The sequence below is a fragment of the Danio rerio genome, chromosome 1 (assembly GCF_049306965.1).
Source record: "Danio rerio strain Tuebingen ecotype United States chromosome 1, GRCz12tu, whole genome shotgun sequence".
Lineage (NCBI taxonomy): Eukaryota > Metazoa > Chordata > Actinopteri > Cypriniformes > Danionidae > Danio > Danio rerio.
The window spans coordinates 59,719,191-59,745,362 of NC_133176.1; the positions used below are offsets into that span (position 1 = coordinate 59,719,191).

The 26,172-nt window shown below is 40.8% G+C and overlaps 3 protein-coding genes across 4 annotated transcripts in view; 1 reads left to right on the forward strand and 2 right to left on the reverse strand.

Moving 5' to 3' along the window:
• The window catches only part of dennd1c (DENN domain containing 1C), a 138,374-nt gene that overhangs the window by 40,180 nt on the left and 72,022 nt on the right, over positions 1-26,172 (reverse strand). The window lies entirely within an intron of this gene.
• zgc:65894 overlaps positions 1-26,172 on the reverse strand; it is a 108,393-nt gene that overhangs the window by 10,199 nt on the left and 72,022 nt on the right. The window lies entirely within an intron of this gene.
• The window catches only part of c3a.2 (complement C3a, tandem duplicate 2), a 37,071-nt gene continuing 12,990 nt past the window's right edge, over positions 2,092-26,172 (forward strand). The window contains 28 exon segments of the mRNA NM_131243.1: positions 2,092-2,176; positions 3,387-3,579; positions 3,695-3,860; positions 7,740-7,813; positions 8,178-8,266; positions 9,335-9,417; positions 11,370-11,481; positions 12,152-12,254; positions 13,047-13,167; positions 13,242-13,357; positions 15,384-15,539; positions 15,676-15,879; positions 15,973-16,164; positions 16,237-16,389; positions 16,479-16,608; positions 18,150-18,221; positions 18,527-18,724; positions 19,568-19,673; positions 19,814-19,902; positions 19,991-20,133; positions 21,201-21,407; positions 21,512-21,572; positions 21,705-21,788; positions 22,352-22,555; positions 22,665-22,740; positions 22,878-23,037; positions 23,132-23,227; positions 23,302-23,458. Of these exon segments, the coding sequence (NP_571318.1) occupies positions 2,106-2,176; positions 3,387-3,579; positions 3,695-3,860; positions 7,740-7,813; positions 8,178-8,266; positions 9,335-9,417; positions 11,370-11,481; positions 12,152-12,254; positions 13,047-13,167; positions 13,242-13,357; positions 15,384-15,539; positions 15,676-15,879; positions 15,973-16,164; positions 16,237-16,389; positions 16,479-16,608; positions 18,150-18,221; positions 18,527-18,724; positions 19,568-19,673; positions 19,814-19,902; positions 19,991-20,133; positions 21,201-21,407; positions 21,512-21,572; positions 21,705-21,788; positions 22,352-22,555; positions 22,665-22,740; positions 22,878-23,037; positions 23,132-23,227; positions 23,302-23,458 (3,616 nt within the window). The 5' untranslated portion in view covers positions 2,092-2,105.

A 26,172-nucleotide genomic window follows, 5' to 3' on the forward strand; every position in this document is an offset into this window, starting at 1 on the left:
TCAGGTTATAGTAAGTTTGAATAAATCTGATTGGCTCACTAATCATTTCCGATTTCAGACCAGCTGCTGTCAATCATATCACGTGCTCCTCTTGAAATTAGTTTGTGAAACTTCCCTTAAAGCCCCATTTTATAACCACCTACTATGAATACAAGTTTTTTTTAATGCAAGTACAAATGCAAACAGAGAGAGACGGAGAGATAGAGATTTTTTTTTATTATCAATCACTTTAAGAAACAATAATTCTCCAGTCATTCACATTATGTTAAACACAATAAAAGAACGATAAACACAAAACACCTTACATGCTGGAACAATCCATTCTACTCCCCCCTCCCACCATTACAATGCTCATCTATTAAACTCCTTCGAAAGATACAATCCCATCCTGTAATATCACATCTCCAGGCAATATGGAAAAGAATAGCAAAAACATTAAAGTTTAACCCATTTTTGAGTACAATCTCAAGTATTTCAATTTCAAGTAGATTCTTCAGCCACTCTGCTCCTCAGCTTTGGAATTCACTTCCTCCTGATCTCTGTGATTTAGACTCTCTTTCACAATTTAAGTTCAGACTCAAAACACATTTGTTTAGAACAGCCTATTCTCTTTGACCCGATTGCGTTTTTAAAGTTTGTATTGTATTCTATTGTTTTTATTGTGTTTACATTTGAATTGATTGTTTTAGCTGTCCTGTACGGTGACCTTGAGTGTCATGAAAGGGGCCTTTAAATAAAATGCATTATTGTTATTATTATTATTATTATTATTATTATTTGGCTGAATCCCAAACTGTATATCAAAAAAATCGAATTACTTGAAGGGAATGGATAAAGAAAGGTATTTTTAGGTTAAGTGATCTCTTTGGAAACGACAATTTAAAATCCTTTAACCAATCATCACAACATTTTGGCCTCAACAAGAATCAGTTTTGGAGATATTTACAGATTAGGCATCTATTAAATAGGACTTTTAAGATTGGTAATTGAGCTCCGGAGGAGGACTGTAATTTAACAGTAATTCTTAGATTGTATGACAGAGGGCATGACGTTTCAGTGTATTATAAATGGTTAATGGAAAAGATGGGGTGTGGTTTCTATTCTGCTCTTTAAACAGTTTGGAGTAAAGAGCTAAACTGTATACTTAGTGATGAACATTGGATAAAAAAAGTGTAAAAGCTGTAAAGTAATGTCAAGGAATTCAGGAGTGCGTTTAATACAATTTAAAATCGTTTTAACTGGACTCCAAGTAGGCTTTTCAGACTTGGGTTGAAGGACTCTGCGGAGTGTTGGAGATGCAGAAGCGAAGGAGACTTGATTCATGCCCTGTGGTCCTGATCTAAAATACAAGAATTCTGGGTTAAAGTACACAATTACATTCAGGATGTTTCTGGATGCTACATTAACATACTAGAAAACCCGTTTGTATTGGGACCTGGTGTGAAGATGTGTGAATGGATTCCAATAAATATTATGATTGGAAGACAAATTATTATGAGGGAATGGCGTTCAGTAGGTCCACCATCATTTCAAGAATGGGTTATGGAACTGCATGGGGAAGGTGGAAGCATATGAAAAATGACATATAGGATACTAGATAAATTGGATGTTCATCAGAGAAGATGGGGAAATTACCTTTTTGGAGAAGGAATAAGGTCATAGTGGTGAGACGCACACCAAAAATGTAAAGAGCTTTTTTTAAATGTTTTATTGTGTTGTTTCTGTCCCTATTGAGTCTAATAATATGCATTTCTGTTGACTGGGTTTATGATCGCAATATTTAATGACAGCACTGCCACTGTAGGGGAGGGGAGGACGTTAAAAGGAGGTAAAATGTGTAAACGGATTGTATTGTGAAATTATTGAAGAAAAATAAAAATGTAATCATAAAAAAAAACACCTTACATGCTTACATCAACTCTCTTATACCAATATCTCATCAATAAACTGAACATAATGCATTATTATGAGAGTTAGAGAAAAGAGAGAGAGAGAGTTTGTGTGTGTGTGTGTGTGTGTGTGTGTGTGTGTGTGTGTGTGTGTAGGACTGTGAGCGCTGCTGGTATAAATGTGAGCGTCTGCAGGTTTACAGAAACACAGTCAGGATGGAGGTGAAGCTGCTGTTTCTCTCTGCTGTTCTTCTCTCCTCAGCGCTTCTCACACTGTGTGACCCGCTGTGAGTATTACACACTCTCTCACACACATCCACTAAACCAGCGCTTTTCTTCTTTATTTTAATAATTGTTTATCACTTTTGCCATGTTTGTGAAGCACTTTGGTCAGCATTCTTGTTGTTTTTAGGTGCTATATAAATAAGGTTGGGTGCTCTGGTTTCCCCACAGTCCAAAAGACATGCTTTATAAGTGAATTGAATAAGCTAAATTGGCCATTCGTATGTTAAAGGGAACCTAGGTTACCACTTTTTTCAGATTTAATATTTTGCGTCTCTAGAATGTGTATATAAAGTTTCAGCTCAAAACACCCATCAGATTTTTCATTATACATTTTACAAGATGCTGTTTTATACTGATTTCCTGCAGGGGGTGGTTTTGTTGTACTGCGCCTTTAAGGCGAGTTCTGCCCGCCTACTGTTTTTACGTGCCTTCCCGCGTGCTTTAATCTCCTCCCTGGGCTTTGTCAGACAACAGACAGACTTAAAGGAAAAAGGTCTCACATAGCGTCTGTGAGAAATACTACAGTAAGAACTAACCTTTACTAATCAGTAGCAGCTGACACACACACACACACACAGACACACACACAGACACACACACACACAGGTAGGCAGACAGACAGAGCGCGCTTAGCTTAGCACTGTTTTTGCACTCAAATATGACAGGATACAGGATAAGTCCTGGATTAAATTATTGGTGGGGACATTTCAATGGTCAGTGGATATTGATGGGGACGCGTCCCCTCCGTCCACCTTAAATCTACACCCCTGCTTCCATAGTTATGGAGAGGCCCGTGCAGAGACTGCCCAAAGGGCATGTGCAGGATACATTTTTGGAAGAGCCGGGGGGCGGTAGAGGGGGGTGGGGGGTGGGGGGTGGGTGATTGTTGTTGTTGTTGTCGCGCGTTCTCATCAGCGGTGTTACTGTAAAGCGTGGGGTGGGGGGTGGGGGGTGGTGGGGGGGGGGGGGGACACATTTGATCATTTTGGAAGGGCACTTTCTATCCAAGACAAATAAGGGCATGTGCACTGCACAGGTTGAGCCCTATGTGTGCACGTGCCTGGTTACGGACAATCTCATAATACATTTATATTGCAGAAGCTTGAGCCTAATTGAAAATTAAATTTGTAGATGTGAATTTTTCCTTGGTACATGGTACAATCCGTAGTTCTTCTAAATGAAGTTGAAGCAAAAATGATTTGTTCTCCTCAGGTATGTTCTGATGGCTCCTAATCTGCTGAGAGTGGGTTCATCAGAGAACGTGTTTGTGGAGGCGCAGGATTATTCTGGAGAACCCCTAAGAGTGAAGATCTCTGTGAAGAACTTCCCAGCCAAGAATGTGGAGATGATGCAAAAAACAGTGACTCTGACTGGAGAAAAATATCAGATCCTCACAGACATAGAGGTCAGCTTTACCCTTATATAAGAGTACAATATGTGCAATGCATATTCGTAATCTAAAATGGTATGTTTTGGTTTATAAATAGCAAAACGGTTTAACAGGTTGTTATTTATAATAGATTCCGGATGATAAAAACTTCTTCTCTGATGATGAGAAGAAGCAGTATGTGTATCTGCAAGCTCACTTTCCCTCCGTCACTCTGGAGAAAGTGGTCATGGTGTCTTTTCAGTCTGGATATTTGTTTGTACAGACGGACAAGCCCATCTACACGCCTGGCAGCAATGGTAAGTTTAAAACATGGAATACAAAGGAATGTTTATGAACCCTAGCAGCAAAGAATTCTGGCCCAGATTTGGCATAAAGCTGGCACAGCAGGCATTCATCCGGCACTGGCATACAGCATGTGGGCCAAACATGGCCCGGGTTTGGCAGAGGTGGCACGGTTTTTAAGGCGGCACACAAGATTTGGGCCAGATGAAAAATGTAGTATTTGGCCCAGATTTAAAAATTTGATAAGTGGGCCATGTGAGTTTGGCCAGTCTTGACCCACATTTAAAATGCACTAAAATCATTTTTGAGTAAAGAAAAAAAATTCTACCAATCAGGTCACTTTGAGAAAAAGCGTGCCCGTAGTGTGCCTAAAGCGCATCACTCCATGGGTTTATCAATTACATTGCAATCGTGACACACCAACCTATCTGGCCCAGTTCAGGCCCATTTATGAGTTATTAACTTGGCTGAGACTTGGCCCAGATATGGTCTGTGTTTGGCCCTTGTCTGGAAGCCAGATTTGGTCCAGTCATGTACCGTAATTCACTGCGGCATGTGGGCCAAGCAAAACCTGATTGTGTGGGCCAGAGCTGGGCCAGAGAAATCTTGCTATGTGGGAATTTAATCATGTTACAACTGGCTGCTGCGAGTATTTTCTAGGGATGCACCAAAACCTTCTTTTGGAACCGATGCAATGTGGATACCAAAATTCGGAGTATTGATCAGAGTATTGTCTTAATCATATTAAAATCAGAGTATTGGTGTCCATGTAAACATACTCACTGAAAGTGCCAGATGATGTGAGCTCTAAATAGAGCTGTGAACCTACACTAGTCTCACGGTTTGGTTTGGTTACGATTATCATGCCATCGATTCGGTTCAATTCGATATTTCAGTGCATCACAGTGCATTGACGGTGCTTTTCATACACAGTTTTACATTTTCTTCACAGCAGCAGTTCTTGTATTAAAATAAATGAATATATTTATATATTATTTGTAATACAATTTTGTCATTTAATACAAACAGTCAGACATATAAACTGTACCTTTAAACAAAACAAGCATTTAGCAAATAATATAAACAAATATAAATATCCAGCTCAATTTCTGATCCTTGTCTAGTTCTCTTACACCCCTTTGATTGGTCACACCCTCAACAAAAACGGTTGCGATTGGCTCTTGCGCGCTGCGCTCTTCACAGATGAGTGACACTGATAAGCGGCAGGCGGCGATCTCACAGCTGATGTATGATAGACATGGTGGAGAAAACTCTGCAGACACGCACTCGTCTCTTTATCCAGAAGTAATGCTGTAAAAAAGCCGAGAGGAGAAGAAAAGCCACGCCTGCAGATCACATGGGCCACTGTGTGTGTGTGTGTGTGTGTGTGTGAGAGAGAGAGAAATGGAGTACTTTCATTCTCTTGATCTCAGTGAAAAAGGGGCTTTTGTTGTATATATCAGTGAAAGACTGATCCAGCAAACACACACAGTGAAATTGTGCACAGTTAATGAGTTTTAAGTAGTTAAAGCGCTGTAAATACTCACGATCGCCTCCCTCGCGACTGCATCGCGGTGCACCGAAGAAACGATTAATTTTGACACCCCTATGTCACAAGCTGTCAAAGACAGTCCATTCCTCGCCTTTAAGTTGATTCCATGAGCCCTGACATTTCATAAGTTTGACGCGGCATGGCGCGCACATGACAGTTGATAGTATCACACACCAAACGTGCACATTCGCATGTTATTTTTAAATGAAACAATTCAGAAATATGAACAGTCGTGAGTCGTGGCTGGGCGGCACGGACTGCCACTGACTCGCGAATTCTAAAATGCATGGCGCTGCGCGACGCTGAGTGGTGCCCATGGTTTGCGACCTGTTTTATGTTCTTGTCGCAGCACCGGAATTAGGCACCGAAATTCATGCTGATTCGGTCCGGTGCATACCAGTTCCAAAGGTACCATTGCCATAATGGCACCGGGTTTCGGTAGCCAACCCTATTTATAAGTCAACAAAAGCCATGAAGGTAGCCTATTATAAGGCACTGGAAAGTTGTCATGTAGGCCTACTGCATCCCAAATGTTCTGAAATCATTTATTCTCCTCGCTTCCCCTGTCAATCATTCTCCACTCATTCACAATCCAAACCTCATGTCGCCTTTATGACAACAGGAAAAACTCTCTCCAAGACTGATTGTTCCTGTTAATATAAATAATCAGTGGAGAAATGGGTTCATTTTGACCTGAACCAAGGAGTTCATTGCTGTTTCTAAATCTTGTTGTGCTGTGTCTATTAAGTCAGCATTCGCAACACTGGAGTAGAGAGGGTTATTACCTGCTCTTCACACATAAAGGCGGCCTACTTGAAATTTTAAATGAGAAAAGGCTCAATAATCTATTGGACAGATCCTCAACGCACTGAATTCTTCCCTTTGTGCTGCTGAGTTTTAAAAGTGTCCGCAGATACCGGAGGGCTGCGTGCTGTGCCTCGGTGATGCATCAAGTCATTAACACACTGGTTGCGCAGACACGACGTGCGCCGCTCTCATTTCACTGTCAAGTAGAGTTAACTGGCCAAACTTAATTTCTAGTTGCCTTTTATATTTAATTCCGGAAAGTATAACGTTATTGTAATATATTGACATTTTGATGCGCAACAGGAGCCTCAACTGCTCTACTAACATCTGCTCATGATGACATCTTATGATTTTTAAATATTTCCACATAATTAAGAAGTTTATTTACAAGCTAATTTCGAGAGGATCATGTGCTTATGATTGACCACAGCCGGTCCTGCACTAGCTAACATATGATTCACCAATCAGATGATTCCTAAGTCACTATAAATAACCAGAATTTCATACCTCAGTTATCTTCATCTTACCCATCCACCCATACTTCTCCCCCTTTTCCTAGACGGGATCAATAATATATTGGACAGATCCTCAACGCACTGAATTCTTCCCTTTGTGCTGCTGAGTTTTAAAGGTGTCCGCAGATACCGGAGGGCTGCGCGCTGTGTCTCCGTGATGCATCAAGTCATTAACACACTGGTTGCGCAGACACGACGTGCACCGCTCCTTAAAATTATTCTGTAGGCTAATATTAAACGATTTTTTCTTTATCTTTATTCTTCCGAGGGAAATACTTTTAGTGCTTTGAATAGTTTGTAAAGCCCGGCTCATTGTGGTCAAAGTAGTTGATTAAATTAATAAAAGGGAAACTGACGGGTGCAATATAGATTGTCATTAACAGAAAATTATTAAGCCTAGTATAGGCTACTCTAAAACTGCGAATATATCACTGTCATTTTATATATATTGATATTGATATTCAAAGAAAAATCATAATTAAAAAGGGAAACATGAGCTAAACCACAACAGATCAATGTCATAACAAATGCTCAAATAATGTAGCCTAGTTTACAGCAAGCATCATGTCTTAGTTAGATTGTGCTGTCTGTCATACACAGTAGGCCAATAGGTGTGTTATTTTTACTAAAGAAGATATGTTATTTTAGTTTATCACCAGAACTATTGAAACTGTGCCTAAAAAACACAGTACTGGGATAGGATCTGTATCGGTCGATACTTAGAATTTAGGTATTGGGATTGGTTCCAAAAAAAATGGTATTGGTGCATACCTCAAAGTCACAGACACCAAACAAAAGCAGGTCATTTTTTTAGAGCTGTCGCAGAATTGTTGCCACGTCTTCCAGATTATTGACCTGAAGCTTGACTACAAGATTAAATCACAAATCAAATCGCAATATCTGTCAAAAAAATTACAATTATATATGTTCCCCAAACCGCACAGCCCTAGTTTGCAATATATATCCTGGTTTGGCTTTTTCAGTATCATGCTGCAGTTTTGTTTTGACTTCTTTTGCAGTCCAGTACAGGATTTTTTCTATGACACCCAACTTGAAACCACTCAGTCAGCCTGGAATCACAGTGGATATCATGGTACATTCCTTTGTTCTTACCACTTCTATAACTATAACACTGGCAATAAACTTTTACCCCAAAATGTGTAGTAACTATAACAGTAACAGCACTCGCTAAAGAACTATAACAGTAAAAATATGCACAGTGTTAAAATGAAACATAGTTTAAAGTCTAAATTTCCAATACTTGCTTTGTGGCCTGATACCTGTACTTTTCACAATCCTCGTAGATAGAATTGTTTACTAAATATTTTTGTTAACTATAAAACCCTGACAGCCAATCAAATTCCTGCTAAAGACTACAAATATTTAATATAGCAAATGGCAAAACTTTGATGAATTGATGAAAAATGAGTTGAATGATGATTTCTGTGTTTCCTAAGAATCCACAAGGCATCACGGTAGCATCAGATGCAATAAAGGCAGAGAAAGGTGTGAAGTCTTCAATCTACAACATCCCTGATGTTACTAGGTGTGTACAGTAAATCACTGTTGAGACAAAAATTTTTCAAGTAGAGTTAACTGGTCAAACTTAATTTCTAGTTGCCTTTTATATTTAATTCCGGAAAGTATAACGTTAATGTAATATATTGACATTTTGATGCGCAACAGGAGCCTCAACTGCTCTACTATCATCCGCTCATGGTGACATCTTATGATTTTAAAATATTTCCACATAATTAAGAAGTTTATTTACAAGCTAATTTCGAGAAGATCATGTGCTTATGATTGATCACAGCCGGTCCTGCACTAGCTAACACAGGATTCACCAATCAGATGATTCCTAAGTCACTATAAATAACCAGAATTTCATACCTCAGTTATCTTCATCTTACCCATCCACCCATACTCCTCCCCCTTTTCCTAGATAGGGCAGCACGGCAGCTCAGTGGTTAGCACTGTTGCCTCACGGTAAGAATGTCACTGGTTTAAGTCCTTACCAGTCCAGTCAAAGTTTCTGTGTGGAGCTTAAATGTTCTCCCCATGCTCGTGTGGGTTTCCCTCGGGTTTCCTGGTTTCCTCCCACTGTCCAAAGACTAAACCAAAATTGGAGGGGTCTGGCTGCAGACTTGGTGCAGTGCAATCTGGGCTGCATTCAATGCTTTTTAATGGGCTCAGCTAACCCCACACCTAACCCTACCCATCACAGTGACGTCACTAGTTCCATTTGAGTGCATTGTGTCTGACATTGCATCACTGAGTGATGCAGTCTCAGCTTGCATCATAAAGGCTGCATCCAGATACTATTGCAAAGTTGGCACCCTAGACAAGCTCTTAGTCAGCAGTTTATCTCTCCATAACAATCCCTAATTTGTCTAAAGCCATAAGCTTTGAGGGAGTTCTCGAGATCTACTTGAGAACAAACTCCCCCCTCACCCTGCAAACAGGAGGGAGCCCCGAGCTCGAGGATCTTAGCCATTATTAACATTAGCTGTTACTACCCAACTCTGACTATCTAGTAATTTATGAGAAAAATTATAATCTGTTTAAATGTCACACACAAAGACATAAAAAAATCTGTGCTTTTGTTTTTCTTCAGTTTAGGGATGTGGAAAGTGGTCACGCGGTACACAAACACCCCTCTGAAGACATTTACTGCAGAGTTTGAGGTCAAAGAATACGGTAAGATCTGTCGGAGGTCATAAGAGGCATTTAGCCTAGCTACCGTAGGCTAGTAATTTTGAATTACTACAGAACCTTGGCAAAGCATCCCAGTCCCAAAGTGCGGCACCGTGGAGGCCACTATCTACCTGAATGCAACACTGTGACTATACGCAAATATGGGCTAGCCTTAACCTAAGGGGAGCACTGCAGAGATGCAACTACAAGATGGTTAGCTGATGGGGAAGACACGAGTCCAGTCTGTAAGAGAGACTTCACCATGGCTGGCTAAGCATATGGCATTATTGAGCTGGGATGCACATAGTATGCACCAATCCCCAAAATGCGTGTTGACTAAGCGGGCAACCAGACAACGTAACGGGCCAAGCACCCCAAGTCAGATGTTGGGAGCTTCGGAGGAACTCCCTAGGGTTCATCAGATGGGGAACTTACTAGCAGAGCCAAATGAGCAAACAGATCTCTGGGTTAAGGAGAATGGCACAACAAGCATTTTCAACACCTAGCCTGACCATCATTACCCAGCATTCAGGAGGAAACCGGCTGCACCTGAAGATTGTAAAATCTCACCAATGTATAGGGGTTGCCCAGCCCGCAGCTCTACAGATATCTGTTGGAGAGGTGCTTTACAGTATGTTAAAGCCCAGGAAGAGGCAAAAATCCACTCTCACTCCTAGGGCACACGGCTTGTTTTATCATAGGTTGATGACGTATTCACTAACCAGTGAACCAACCTCTGTTTGGATATGGCACTTCCCTTCTGCCTACTACCGTAACACACTAAGTGCTGCTGAGAGACAGCTCTGAATGTGGTCTATATAAAGGCACAGAGTATAACATAAAGTTAATTCCAGGCATGATTCATTGACTGAAAAGGCTTCCAATCACCGATCCTCTTGATAGAAGCAAGCGCGACCAGCAGAGCGGTCCTAATCAACAGAATTCTTAGATACTGGGTCAAGTGGTTCAAATGGATCCCTCTGCACTCCCGATAGGACTACAGAGAGATCCCAAAAGAACATAAGAGGGGAGAGGGATTTAGCTGCCTTGCACCTCTAAGGAACCGAATGACCAGGTTGTGCCTTCCCAGTGTCTACCGAGTCATAATGAGCAAAGATGGCAGTGAAAAATCTTCAGTGTGGAAGGTGACAATCTCTGCTCCAGCTTATCCTGAAAAAAGGAAAGCACAATGCGGATCTGGCATGTTCAGGGTCTTATAGCAAGAAGTGCACCGTTCAACAAATAGACTCCACTTCAGGGCATAAGCATAGAAGGGGGCTCTTGTCTGAGTGACGGTGTCAACCACAGAAGACCTTAGGTTACCCAAGTCTTCCAAACCTGTCTATGGACTGCACATAGAAGTTCCAGAGATCTGGTCGCAGGAGCCAGAGGGTGCCCTGTGTTAGAGAAAGGAGGTCATTCCTCAGGGGACTAGCCCCCATTGCAATACTTTGATCTGCCGAGTGTGACACCAATGACAGGAAATCACAGCATCCAGAAATGCACAATCGGTTCAACAGCTTGAAAAAGAAGGTTGAACAACTGTATTGCTCTCTAAGTGAAACTGCACTTTTTTGACTGCTCTTTAACGCCGTGACCAGGAGGGATAATCCCCCCCCCACCCCACTAGATACAGTAACTGGAAATCCAGAAGGTATCAGCTTTGTAGTGTCTATCTCTCTTCAATGCCAATTGGCCCTGAAGCTAAGAAGTCTGTCAGGAACTCCTCTGGATGCTGCTTGTATACTCAACTATTTATAAGTGGCCGCACATGTGAAGGAGTATTTCTGCCAATTTATAGGCATTCATTGGCCTGTTTTATTACTCTTCAGAGTGATTGGTCATCTGGCGATTCCCCAAAATGTTGTTTCAACATAATGTTGGAGTTTCCGACCTGAAAGGGAACTAAAATACTGCATTGTGTTGACCTATTGGTGTGTATTGTTTGGTTTTAGTGCTGCCGACTTTTGAAGTGAAATTAACACCCAGTAGTTTTTTCTACTACGTGGGAGACAACAAACAAGAGAACGACGAGGAAGACAGTCTGACAGTTGACATCGAAGCCAAGTAAGACCAAATATATTGTGCTTTGTGAGTCATATTGGAATCACAGTGATTCAAAGTGTGTTTTTATATACTTATATTATGTGAAGTTTATTTATAAACCAGAATCACATGCTTATGATTGCTTGCAGCTGGTCCTGCATTACTCATTTTATAATTCTTCAATCAAATGACTCCCAAGCCACTATAAATCCCCTAAGTTCCATATAACAGGCATCTATGTTTTGAAGAATTCCCCCCTCCACCCCTGCTCCCCATCCTTTCCTAGATGGGTGGCACTTTGGCCCAGTGGTTAGCACTGTTGCCTTATAGCAAGAATGTCATTGGTTCTAGTCCTTGCCAAGCCAGTCAACGTTTCTATGCGGAGTTTAAACATTCTTCCTGAGCCCCGTCCCTTCAAGTGGACTAAATTAGTTTACTAGTGTGACTGTGAATGAGGAAATAAGGGTGAATTTGGATACAGAAAGAGTCTTAAATAGTCTAGATGATGTGTGTGCAAAAGGATCAATGCAAAGTGTTATGGGTAATGGAGTCTAGGTGTCAATCAGTGGAGCAGGATGAATGCCCTCTAGTTGAGTTCGTTGGCGTTCCATCTGGAAATCGTGACAGTGGAAAAATTAACATTAACGTCATCATTCAGTTCTTACAGCAGTAACTGCATATGCTTTCACAGGTATCTGTTTGGAAAGAAGATGGATGGAAATGCATTTGTAGTGTTTGGTGTGATGGATGGTGCGGCGAAAACAAGTATTGTGAACTCTCTGCAAAAAGTTCCGGTGAGAGACAATAAACATTTTTGCTGGGATTAAAAAGACATTGTCCCCGCTTAGTATTTGCTTGGTATCCATTTTGAAATGATTATTTAATATATATTTCCATATTTTATGTGAAGGCTTTATTGATGTTTTTATTTTTAGATAATTGTAATAGCGATGCGTGGGCCAGGTTTTTCCCCAAATAATTTCATGAAAGCAGGACCCGCAGGGATTTTGTTGCTCTCGTGTTTGTATATATATATATTTTTTTACACGAGTTGCACTTCAGGCAGCCAATACTGCTTTTTCTCCTGCTGCCACTATTTCTGAAAACAGGTTCCAAACCATGATCCAAACATTAGATTTAGCAGTCTGAACTATCTTCTTTTTATGATGTAAATTTCTGACCTTAAGTTCTCCTGCACCGTGTCTTCCATCTTTACTTTTACATCTAAGTTTTTGTGGCTGGCAGTGGAAGCTGCTTGGTGCTTTCGTGATGTTACTTGATGCCAAAGGTTTGGAGGCATCACGAAAGTTACTTTGCTATGTACTAGGTTTCATATTGTAACCTTATCAAGGAACTTAATGAAATATAAAAATAGATATTCCCAAAAAATGAAAGCAGGCTATAGAGAATTGCACGCAATTCTGGGTGCACTATGTATGCCTTGCAAGTTTTGTCTTCATGTCTTGTCTTTTGTCCTACATCCCTACTATGTTTTTTATGGTTCAATAAATAGTCATATTGTGAGTCTTTTCCCATTATTTATATATGTAAATGGTGTGTGTTTGTGTGTGTGTGTGTGTGTTTAGGTTGTGAATGGAGTAGGAACTGCAGAACTGACCAGGGAGATGATCACTAAGACATTTAAAAACATAAAAGATCTGGTTGGGAAGTCAATCTATGTTTCAGTCAACCTTTTAACTGAAAGTGGTAAGACTCGACAAATACTGTATGTTTATGTGTATGACTGTGTGTGAGAGGCTAATCAAAAGTGTGCATCTCAGGCAGTGAAATGGTGGAAGCAGAAAAGAGAGGCATTCAGATTGTGACGTCTCCGTACACCATCCATTACAAAAGAACATCACAGTTCTTCAAACCTGGAATGCCTCTGGGTGTCTCGGTATGACATATTTTACCCATTATTTTTTTAACAATTGTCAGCCTGGCTTTTCTGGTAAAATATACCATATTTGCTGTTCCCTAAAGAGCTAATAAATGTCCATCTGTAAACAAATCTTACAGTGCCATAATGTAATGCAGAGTTCACTGCACCATTTAGCCCTATTTTTCACCCGCCAACAGATATAGTAAAATTGCCAACAAATGCCTGAAATCTCATGCGAGCGACAATCGTGCAGTTTGAACTATCAAAGACACAATCAGAAAAATAGTACTGATATGTCATCAATGCCAACATCTGGACCTGTCGGCGCTTCAAAATCATGCTGTGGGAAATGGTTCTGAGAAGCTGCTGTGGTGGTCTTGGAGGAGTGGAGAGCATGTGACTGATTCTTGTGATGCTCCAAGTACATACGAGTCTTCGCTGATGTCCAGCGTTCTCCAGCCTTCTGCGCCTAGACTGCAGCTCTGCACAAGATGTTTGGCCATAGGAGAAATGGTTGTGCCCAACTGAGCCTGGTTTCGAGGTTTTTTTTATTTCTGCACTTTCGCCAATTGGTGGAGTTTTTTTTCTCTGTAGAGCTGTGCATTGATGGATTTGCTCCTCAATGTTTGGACCCTTAGTATTGAATATCAATGAGTTAGGATGATTACAAGAGCCCACACTGTTTTGGAGCCCCCTAGAGTTGCTATTAGTGCTGCTCGATTCCACCCCCCTTCCCCACTCTTAACTTTTTTCCATGACACAGGCCCAAACCCCTGAGCTAACTCCTCTAGAAGGGTGGAAGTTAGGACAATTATAAGGGCTAACGCCATTTTGGGGCCATCTAGAATTACTATTAAGAGCCCCAGAATCTCTCCCCCATCCCGCTTTTCATTCTTGTCTGTGACACCCATATCATCCCCCCCCCTTCCAGTTTCATTCACAACACCATCAGAATGTTGTCATAGGGCCCTCCATCATGGATGCGCCTAAATGCTAACCCAGAAAGTCGTGCAGTGTGAAAACAATGTTGATCTCACCCCTTAAAAAGTACACAGTGTAAACTGGTCATGAAATGCAATGGATGCATTCAACTGAATCAAGTGGAAACTCAATTGCTGGATTTTAAAACACTCGTGACATACAACGGGTTACTGTGTGCGGTTTTCCAGTTGCCTTTAATGAGTGTCATAAATGAACTAAATAAATGAGCATTTCTTAGGGTGCTTTCGCACCTAGACATTTGTTTCGGAACGTGTCTCAATTGCCCAGTACGTTTGGCAATATATGAATAGCGTGCTCGGATCTGCACCAAAACAATCGGTCCGCGATAGCCTAAATGAGGTGGTCTCGGCTCGATCGAAACAAACTCTAGAGCGGAACGATTGTAGTGAGAAAGCAATACGATCCAAGCCTGGCTATATCACAGTGTATTATGACATACGGCTATATGAAGAGAGAATTATGAGTAGGGCGGGAGGTCATTCCAGACATACCAAGTCTCCTGGAAGTTCCGGGAGCCTCTCGCAAATCCACATAGACTCCCGAATGCCAGCAAACAACTGATAATCTCCCGGAAATCGTGCGTCTTCCTCCCGGTCCTCAAATTTGTCATGCACCCTTTTCACCCCTTCCCTCCGCATCCCTCCTCGCTCTTCAGACATGTCGTGTGCACCCTGTCAAACACCACCAAACCCCCCCTGGTCTTCACATAAGTCAACCCCCCCCCTTCCAAAATAAACCGTGGAACTCTGACCAATGTGAGGACAGGTTACTCACACATGACTTGTAGCTATTTTGGTCCGTTTAGAAACTTTGCCCTGTGAAAGCGAATCGCACCAAGAGCAACAATGTAACAATTTTAAATCCTGTTTCAGAACAAATGAATCGATTCACAGGTGTGAAGGCAGCCGTAAACTTTTTGACAAGCTCACCATCAACACTAACAGCAACTTATCGTAAATGCTATTTTAAACAACAATTCAAACCAGGTAATCTCCCAGAACTGATGTTTCACCATTTTCTGCTCTGGGTTCTAAAAAAGGTTTACGTAACAAATCCTGATGAGACGCCTGCAAAAGATGTGGAAGTGGAGGTGCTGGTTGATGGAAAGGGAGGAGTCAGTGGTAAAACCAGAGACAATGGCATTGTGAAAGTGAAAGTCAACACTCCGGGAGGAGCCTCCACATTGAAGATCACTGTAAGACTTGCCATCTCATTTGCACTGATGTTCAGCCAGTTTTATTGGGAAATGTATTACTTGAAATATAGTAAACAAGCCAAGAGTAAATACTATACACATCACATCAAAAATAATGGATATATTGCTTTTGAAGGCGAAGACCAAAAATACAGAATACACCAGTGAACAGCAGGCAGTGAAAACAATGACAGCTCAGGCCTACAAAACCAAACACGACTCGAAAAACTACCTGCATATCAACATCGAGTCTGCAGAGTTTGAGATTGGTGATCAAATGACGGTTAATCTGATCACTGGACAAAGTTCAGGAGACAGAGATCAAGATTACACATACATGGTAATGATTCATGTTGTTTCTTATTCTTCACATGTATTCGTTGAAATGTTTTGTGTTTCATAATTGGTGTTGATTTTTCTACCTACTTTTTAGATCTTGAGTAAAGGTCAGATTGTTCTAGCAGAAAGATTTAAGAGGCAAGGACAAACTCTAGTCACTCTGTCTTTAACTATCACTAAAGAAATGGTGCCGTCCTTCCGCTTTGTGGCTTATTACCATGTGGGCAAAGATGAGGTGGTGTCTGATTCAGTCTGGGTCGATGTGAAGGACACATGCATGGGAAAGGTGGGTCAACTATCACAAAAAAAGTTTGATGTGCCAAGTCTGTATTTCTGACACATTATTTCTCGTTTAAAGCTCAACGTCGAGGTGAAGGAAAAGAAGAATACCTATGAAACAGGAAATGATGTCAATCTTCACATAACTGGAGATCCTGGAGCCAGAGTTGGTCTGGTGGTGGTTGACAAGGCAGTGCAGGTCCTTAACAAGAACAGACTCACTCAGACAAAGGTGAAGGGTCTCTGGGCATTATAATGAAAACAGGTCATGACCGTTCCTGACAAAAGTGTTACAAAACAAATGTGTTTTCCTCCCTCTAGGTCTGGGATGTCATTGAGAAGCATGATACTGGTTGTACGGGTGGAGGTGGAAAAGACAGTATGGGGGTTTTTAGTGATGCTGGTTTGATTTTTGAGTCCAACACCGCAGGAGGAACTGACACCAGAACAGGTTCCCCCATTCCCTTCAGCGATAAATGACCTGATAACATTAGATTTATTAACTGAAAATAAAAAGTTATCACTGGTCTGATGAGTAGTTGGATCCAAAACTGAGTGGTTACAAAAAGTGTGCGGACATATGTCCTGTATTGAAGGCCAGATCTGCTGCCAGTTACTGGATCAAATGCAGAGGCCTAATTACTTTGCCTGGAAAACCCAGGACTTAAGATAAAACAGAATTATGGCTGCCACTGGGAGAGAGTGATTAAGTTGGGTCTAATGTAGACGTTTTTTGTCTGATTGATGAAGAAACTGTAGAGGTTTAGTCACATTACTTGGGATATACAACCATAGAGCACTGCAGTAGCCCCAGTGGCTACTTGAATGTCAATGTCATATCTTGCAATGTAGGTCCTCTTTGGTTGACTAAAGATGAGTAGTCACTATCTGGTTGGTTGTCGCAGATGAAAGTAGGCCCTTAGAATCATCCTAGCCCCCCAACCCCAAGCCCCCCAGCAGTGCTCTTGCTTGTAGCTAATATCTAGATCATCTGTAGAGGCTGAGACACCTTACCTATAACATCCACCTATAGAGCTCTGCTTTAGCTTCAGTCTGACTTTGATTCTGGCTGCACTGAAGGGTGTAACATGGCTGACTGAAGATGAGACTCTAGCTGCGTCCCAAATCCTATACTTATGCACTATTCTACGCCATTTTGTAGTATAAATAGTGTAAGTAGTGTGTTCACACTGAAAACTTACCCGGATGATGCACTCATTCAGCCGCTAAAATGAAGTGTGGAATGATGGAAACTTCACGCACTCAACGACCGCAGGTTTGCTTACGTAGCGGAAGGGGCGGAGCTATCGAGCGCACATGTTGGATAACTTTATTTATTTTGGATGGTGAAAGCAAAGTTCTCATACGAGAGTGATTATAGCGCCTCCCGATGGTAAATGCGGCAATACTTACGGCAGGTATTATTTGATAATTCGGTTGTTTATTTCACTGATTTGGCAACCGTCAAACGTCATCTGGGAAACGGTTTGAATTTCCGCTTAGTGAAAAAAACATTAGTGTGCCATTTGGGACAACACTACATACATATACTATCCTGTTAAGTGTGTAAGTGCATAAGTACACAGTGCATGAGTGCATAGTGTAGAGTGTGCCATTTGGTACGCAGCTCTTGACTTGGTTGAAGGCCTACTGCCACTTTTAGGATCATCTGTAGAGGGTTAATTAAGTTGAGCATTGCATTTGACCAGTTTTTAAATGGCAAGATCTTGGACAGAGTTGTTCTGCACACTCTTGAAAAAAAAGGTTTGATATTAGACTACAGGTTTGAGCTTTTGACTCAAAGACAGACGCTTTGCTTTTAGATGGCTTTCGTTTACAATAACATTACACAGAGGTAAACACTTTAAAACAAATTTAAAATAATCTATTAAATATATTAAATGTGAAGTCAGTTTGTTTAAATCACTTTTAATTATTATTATTATTTTTTTTTTACAATAACCTAATTCGATCCAATGAATTGTCCTCTAGTGCCTGAGTGTCCTGCCCCTCTGAAGAGAAAACGTAGATCTGAGAGTCTTCAGACAATCACTACAACTCTCGGTAAGAGGCTGGTCTTTATTCACATTGTACTAAATAACCACTCTGATCTTTTGTTTAATTTAAATCAGTAAACAAGGAAATCAAATAAAACAGATTTATACAAATTTCAGGAAAAAAAATCCCTTTAATTTATTTCTATTGGGGTGTATAAATTCGAATTAGAGAGATTGCTCTTAGCCTTTTATTGCTGAAGATCCTGAACCTTTCTTTATAGGACACGGTCCACTTTTTAGAAAAATGTATCATCACACCTGTAGTTCTCTCAGTGTTCTTGTATTTGCTCTCCACTAATGTTGTCTTTTCAGCTGGCCAATACACTGAAAAAATCCGGCCATGCTGCTATGATGGGATGAGGAATAACAGAATTGGCTACACATGTGAACGGCGAGCATCATACGTCATAGATGGAGAAGAGTGTGTCAAGGCCTTCTTGCACTGCTGCAAAGAGGTGAAAAACCACAAAGAGAAAGAGACTGAAGAGGAAGAGTTGATTCTGGCTCGCAGTAAGTATCTTTACGGCTTAAGATATATCGATAGTGCATCACAGAAAAATACAGTATTTTACACTTTCACATTGCAAAATAGATGATCGTTTTTTCCTGAGATTACAGAGGTATAAGCTGGATCTAATTTGATTTGCATTGTAAACCTTTAAGTCATTTCTTTTTTGTTTGTTTTACAAAATTTTGTGCAAAATAGGTAATAATAATAATAATAATAATAATAATTCCGTACATTTTATATAGCGCATTTCTAAACACTTTAGAAGCGCTTTACACATTAGGGGGATCTCCTCATCCACCACCAGTGTGCAGCATCCACCTGGATGACGCAACGGCAGCCACATTGCCCCAGCCCCGCACACCACACACCAGCTAATTGGTGGAAACGAGAGAGAGTGATGAAGCCAATTACGAAATGACAATGGTTAGGAGGGCATGATTGCTTTTTCGAAGGACATCCAGGGCTTTTTAAAGGACCACAGAGTCCAAAGAGAGTCAGGACCCTGGTTTAGCATCTCATGCAAAAGACGGTGCTCACTGAGCAGTATAGAGTACCCATCAATATACTGGAGTGTTGGGACCCACTTAGACCGCAGGTTGAGCGCCCCCTGCTGGCCTCACAAACACCACTCCCAGCAGCAACCTAGCTTTCCATGTGGTCTCTAATTCCCTCCAATCCTATTCCAGGCACAGCCCTGCTTAGCTTCAGTGGGCGACCATGTGAGAGTTGCAGAGAGCGAGCTGCCGACTAGCAGCAGATTGTGCCTTTAACTTAACAATGCTTCACAATGTAATGTGCTGTGTGCTCTTAAAAGTATATTCTGATATTTATAATTACAAAAGGTGATGAAGACGAGGAAGGGGATTATAAAGACTATGATGACATTACATCACGCACGCAGTTTCCTGAGAGCTGGCTTTGGGAGGAGTTTGATCTCTGTGACAAGTGGTGGGTAAAAGGAGACTTTTAGACTGTAAACTGAGCCATCAAACATGACCTCTAGCGTATAAAACCAAATAAGTCAGGTGATTTTGCTTTATTTGAACAATAAGCGCAATGAAACATTTTGTATCTTTCTCATAACCCAGTTCAAAACCAAGCAAGGACAAAGTGATTTACCTAAAAGACTCTATTACTACCTGGCAGATCTTGGCTATCAGCCTCTCACCAACACACGGTAAGGTGATTCTGCAAACCCAGAATACGCATTCTGAAAAAAGCCACCATAATTAACCTTTTTTGTGTGGGTTTGTTCCTCCTCAAAGGCATCTGTGTGGCAGAACCTGAGGAGATCGTCGTTTTTAAGAGTTTTTTCATTGACCTCAAAGTGCCTTACTCAGCTGTACGAGGTGAACAAGTGGAAATCAAGGCCATTATTCACAACTACACCCCCAAACACCTGAAGAAGGTAGGTTTGACATTCAGAATTTATTAATAAATACCACACGCATCGTAGTAGCCATTTATACCCAAGTCAAATGACAGTAAGTACTGTTTCAGAAAACCAGTGCGAATTTGTGAATCACTCTAAAGAAAGTGTTGTATAATATCAAGCGCAAAAAATAGAAAAGTCTTTCATCATACATTTCATGTACATCTATTTTGGGATGTATATCCTCTAAATCAGGGGTGTTCAAACTTGGTCTTGAGAGGGTTGGTGTCCTGCATAGTTTAGCTCTAACTTCCCCCAACACACCTGTCTGGAAAGTTCTAATATACCTTGGCTGTTTCTCAATTCCAAGAACGCAGAGAACAGACTTGCGTTCTTGTGGAGACTGGTTTTGCCAGGTGTCCTCGGAAGAACTCAGGAGTCTGCAAGGACAGAGGATGCGTCCTGTGAGAAATGAGATGCTGCGTTCTTCCTGATGGTCACATGACCTTCACGTGTTTTAAATGGAATATTAAACCTCACCTCCAGTCGCAATGACTTCTGGGACTTCTAGAGCAAGTTCGGTGCTCAAGTCTGCATCAGTGCATCCTTAATATCAAGAACACATCTGGAAAGTTTCACGCGTCCTCCGTTCTTACAGTCTTGAGTATTGGAACTGAACTTTGGCAGCTGATGATGACGTTACACGAGAACACGAGGACACAAGACCGCTGAAGAACGCATATTGAGAAACAGCCCTTGAAAGACCTTGATTAGCTGGTTCAGGTTTGTTTAATTAGGGTTGGAACTAAAATATGCAGGACACCGGCCCTCCAAGACCAAGTTTGGACACCCTTGCTTTAGATCAGGGGTCACCAATCCTGTTCCTGGAGGGCCGGTGTCCCTGCAGTGTTTAGCTCCAACTTGCCTCAAAACACCTGCCTGGATGTTTCAAGTATACCTAGTAAGACCTTGATTAGCTTGTTCAGGCATGTTTGATTAGGGCTGGAGCTAAAATCTGAAGGACACCGGACCTTCCAGGAACAAGTTTGATGACCCCTGCTCTAAATGTTAAAGGGATTTTTATCTCCTGCTGTTTTCACCAGGTTCGTGTGGAGTTTTTGGAGACAGCAGGTGTTTGCAGTGCTGCCAGTAAGAAAGGGAAATACAGAACAACAGTAAATGTTGACAAGGACTCCAGCGTAGCAGTTTCCTTTGTGATCGTTCCAATGACACTGGAAAGTCAGCATATTGAGGTGAAAGCTTCAATATCAGATTATGAAGATGGAGTTAGAAAGACCCTGAAGGTGGTGGTACGTCTGATCCAGTTTCAGGACTTAATATGATAGATCTTTCTCATATGTTTCTCATATGTTTGTGGTGTACTAGGATGGTTAATAATATCTCCGTCTTTCAGTCTGAAGGTGTGCTGACTAAATTTCGAACTGAAAAACTGGAGCTTAACCCAGGCAAAAAAGGTTTGATTTACTATGAATCACACATTTTCAGTCATTCTAAGCTCAACACTTGCTTAGTTATAATGCAAAAGTGTACAAAATCTGTTCATGCCTCTTCTTTTACATTCTCTGTTTTTATGTCAAATGGAACAGGGGAAAAACCCTTAGTTCTTCGATCTGGTATACCAGCAGATCAGGTTCCAGGCACACCAGTTAACTCGTACATCACAGTTACTGGTAAGAAAATGTTTTTATTATTATTATTTTTTTTTTTAAAGAAGCAATACGTGAACAGTCATATTGCACCATGCATTTTAGAATCGTAAACATTGCCACATTTGGTTTTGCGTCTCCCTTTAAGATTCTTTTTCAGAATTCCCTGCAGTTTTGTGGTAGTTAGTCATTTGTTTTTACTATTGCTATTGTTTTGGTCAACTTTTAAGTCCATTTTATATTGTTAAGTGCCTAGGTTCATTTATATGCTGATTGTTGATGTATCTGAGTGTCTAAAGCAGGGGTGCCCAAACTTCGGTGTCCTGCAGATTTTAGCTCCAACTTGCCTCAACACACCTACACGAATGTTTCTTGAAAGCCTTGTAAGAGCTTGATTAGCCCAGGTAGCCCAGGTATGTCTCAGGCTGTTGGGGTTAAAACTAAACTTTGCAGGACACCGGCCCCTCCAGGACAAAAATATGCAGAAGCTCTAGCCTTTATGTCTATAATAAAGGTTTATGTAATCTTGTTACGTACTTGGCGATTCTTAGGGGCATGCCTTTGCTTTCTGTCTTTTATCCATCTAGGTGAAGAAATCAGTCAGTCGATTGAGCAGGCCATCAATGGAAGCTTCATGGGAGAACTTATCATCCAGCCTCATGGATGTGGAGAGCAGAATATGGTCACTATGACTTTACCTTTCATTGCCACTCATTATCTGGACAACACCAATCAGTGGGAATATGTTGGCATTGACCGCCGTAAAGTTGCCATTAACCATATCAAAACAGGTCAGGATACAACATATATATAGAATTTGAACCAAAATTAAAAAGCACTCTTGGATGTTCTCCCGAATCTTGAAATGCACATTCAAATTAATATTTGTTCTACTTTAAGGTTATGAAGGGCAGCTAAAGTTTCGTAAACAAGACGGATCTTACGCTCTCTGGATTGAAACAGAAAGTAGCACATGGTAAAACGTATATATTTTATTTACACTTGTCTGCATGTCCACTTTGTCATCCCATGTGTTATTTAATGTGAAATTCATGCTTGTAACAAATGATCGTTTGTTAATTATTAATTTGGTTGATTTTTGATTTGTTGAAGGCTGACAGCATATGTGGCAAAAGTCTTCGCCATGGCAAGTAAGCTTATTGCTATAGAGGAAAATGTGATCTGCAGCGCCCTCAAGTGGCTAGTTATGCACAAACAACTACCAGATGGCTCTTTTAAAGAGGATAAACCTGTATATCACCGGGAAATTATGGTAAATTGAATGACATTAAGATGCTATTTATAAACAAATTCCTGAATATATTTTATAAATTTGTACTATTCTGTTCACTTTTGCTTTATTCCAGGGTGGCATAGAAGGCCAAAACACTGATGTCTCTCTGACAGCCTTTGTCTTGATTGCCATGCAAGAAGGCAAAGAGATCTGTGGGGGAGCAGTTGGAGTGAGTATACCTCTTTGCCTTAAATAGTTGCATTTTTCTTCCTCTTGGGTTTAACATCATACACTTTTTTATAGAGTCTGCATGAAAGTATAAGGAAGTCAGTTGCTTTCTTGAAAAATCAGCTCACAAAACTGACCAATCCTTATGCAGCTGCGTTGACGTCCTACGCCCTGGCCAATGCCGACAGTCTTGATAAAGAAATCTTGATGAAGCATTCCACCAAAGGAAACGGTCAGTAACACCAACAGGCCAACGATATGTTAAAAAACATGGAACATTCGAATAAACCAGACTTAAATAATAACATAGTACTTTTCTAACACAAGTGCTTTACGCATTTGGGAGGAAGCTCCTCAACTACCATCTGTGTTTATCCCAAATGATTTGACAAACCAAATGATTTGGTGGAGAGGAGACGAATGAGCAGATTTCATATATGGGTTGTGTGGGGGGTGGGGGGGCTGCAGACAAAGGCCTGTGAGCACTGGGATTACACGTCTTTTCTTTTCAAAACATATTCTGGGAGTTTTTGTGAGCAAAGAGTTATGTCCATTGTTTAGGGCCTCATCCGAAGGATTCTACATTGCACTATATCAATTTTATGCAATATATCTTATTCACCAGATGGCTTAAATAGCTCTTGGAAATGATTTATTTGGACTGGTTGGGATGATTCTGTAGGGCACAGGTGTCTAATCAAGTTGCTGGAGGGCCGCAGCTCTGCAGTTTTATTCCAACCCTGCTTCAACACACTTACCTGTAGGACTAGTTTGATCAGGTGTGGTTAATTAGAGTTGGAACTAAACTGTGCAGAGCTGTGGCCCTCCAGGAACTGGTTTTGACACCTGTGCTGTAAGGGACTGAATGAAATACAGCAAACTGATTATAATCATAGATAAATACCACAGATTAAAGAGATAACAGTTCAAGTTCATTTATTTATAAAGCACATTTAAAAGTAGTCACAAGACTGACCAAAGTGCTGTACATAAGACAAGGTAAAAAAATAAATAAAAAGACAGAATATAAAAACATTGAAATAAAGCAAGAGAAACGTCTGTAAAAAAAAATTCTAAATTAGCGATAGAATGAACTATTAAAATAATCTTAAAAAGCCAAGCTAAAAAGGTAGGTTTCAGGAAGTGATTTAAAAATGGATGATGGAGCCATTCTCATCTCAAGGGGTAAGGTGTTCCACAACCGAGGACCAGCCACAGAGAAAGCTCTGTTCCCTCTACGTTTCAGCCTAGACTGTGGAACTGAAAGAAGATTCTGCTCACTCGACCTAAGAGATCTCACAGGAGTGTAAGGATGAAGCAGCTCTGAGAGATAGGATGGGGCTAGATTATGGAGGGATTTATAAACCAGTAAAAGCACTTTCAAATCAATTCAAGAGTTCACACTTAAGATACTGTTTGATAACTTGTTAGCAAGTTAGCAGGTTTGGCATGCTGTCCTGGGAGAGATCCCTGAGCTCGGAGATAGTTGAGCCCAGGGCTCCCGCCAGGTCCATAGAGCATGTGAGATGAGTACGAGATCAGGTGTTCTCGAGAGCTCCCCTCGGCAAAAGAGGAAAGGAGGACAAGGGGTGGATGGGGGGGTTTCTTCAGGAAAACAAAGATAAGGGAGTAGTTCTTAGCTAGGTTACTTATAGTGGGTTTGGATGGATCTGATTGGCGAGCTAATGAGTGTAGATGAGTGGCCAGCTGCGGTCAATCATATCACGTGCTCCTCTCGAAATTAGTTTGTGAAACTTCATTTCTGAATTGCACAGGCAGCCAATGAAGGCCGCTTAGAAGAGGGGTAATGTGGTCATATTTTCTGCTTTTACAAAAAAAAAAAAATGTGGCAGCAGCGTTTTGGACCATCTGAAGGCGAGAAACCTGGGATTTTGACATGCCACAGTAAAGTGCGTCGCAGTAATCTAACCGTGATGTAATGAATGCATGGACAGCCATCTTTAGAGTGGTGGGATTTAAAAAGTGTTTAACTTTAGACAGAAGACGTAGTTGATAAAAACTGGAGCCAATAACCGAACTGATCTGTTTGTTGAGTTTCAATGACTCAAAGATGACACCCAGATTGCAGACAAGGGGCGTTCTGAAGGCAGATAAGCAGCCCAAATCTAGTCAAGAGGCCTGAACGTTATCAGTAGGGCTTCATGGGTTTCTGGGAACTTTAACAGTATTCAGGTTCAGAATTTGTATAATCAAATGTAAAATAACACTGTTTTCTCCATATAAAAAAATCCATAAAATGAATCTTTATTAAAGCTACAAAAGATAACACTTCTTGTGCCTGAAAGTCTTAAAGTTGCTGATACTTATTTCTGTATTTTGATGCTTTTCAAAGTGAAATGCAATATTGAGTAGGAGGCAGGGATTGCTTTTGCGCATCATTCCCTCAAGGCAATAACAGTAAGAGAGGGTGTATTAATTTACAGTTGCTATGTCACGCTACAGTGACTCCACAAATCTCGTGTTTTTAACTGTGGCTCCAGGTCAAGGATAACCTCAACTCAACAATGCATATCCTGAGATGTTTACTACTGCTGATGCGCACATTGCCATATCAATGCTAAAATTAAATATGTTTGCAGTCCTAAGTTGCATCCAAAATTGCAAACTTTCATATTATATAGTATGCAAGAAGAGTAGTATGTTTGAATTCATAGAAATTAAAAAAGAAGTACCCAGATGACCTACTACTTCCAGCAAGATTCTAAAGTGTGCATTGTGCTATCCCAAGATACTCCTCAAGAGAATTCATGAATGAAAGTGAAGCAACACAACTGGTGCAGGTAGATCAGGTGATGATGACAAAGTGGCGGATGTAGTACATCCAGAGATAGATTTATTCTGACATTCATACTTTATAGAGCATACTTTTTTATCGATGGAGTGGTACAATTTAAATTAAGATGCAGATTAAGGCATGGGCAATGT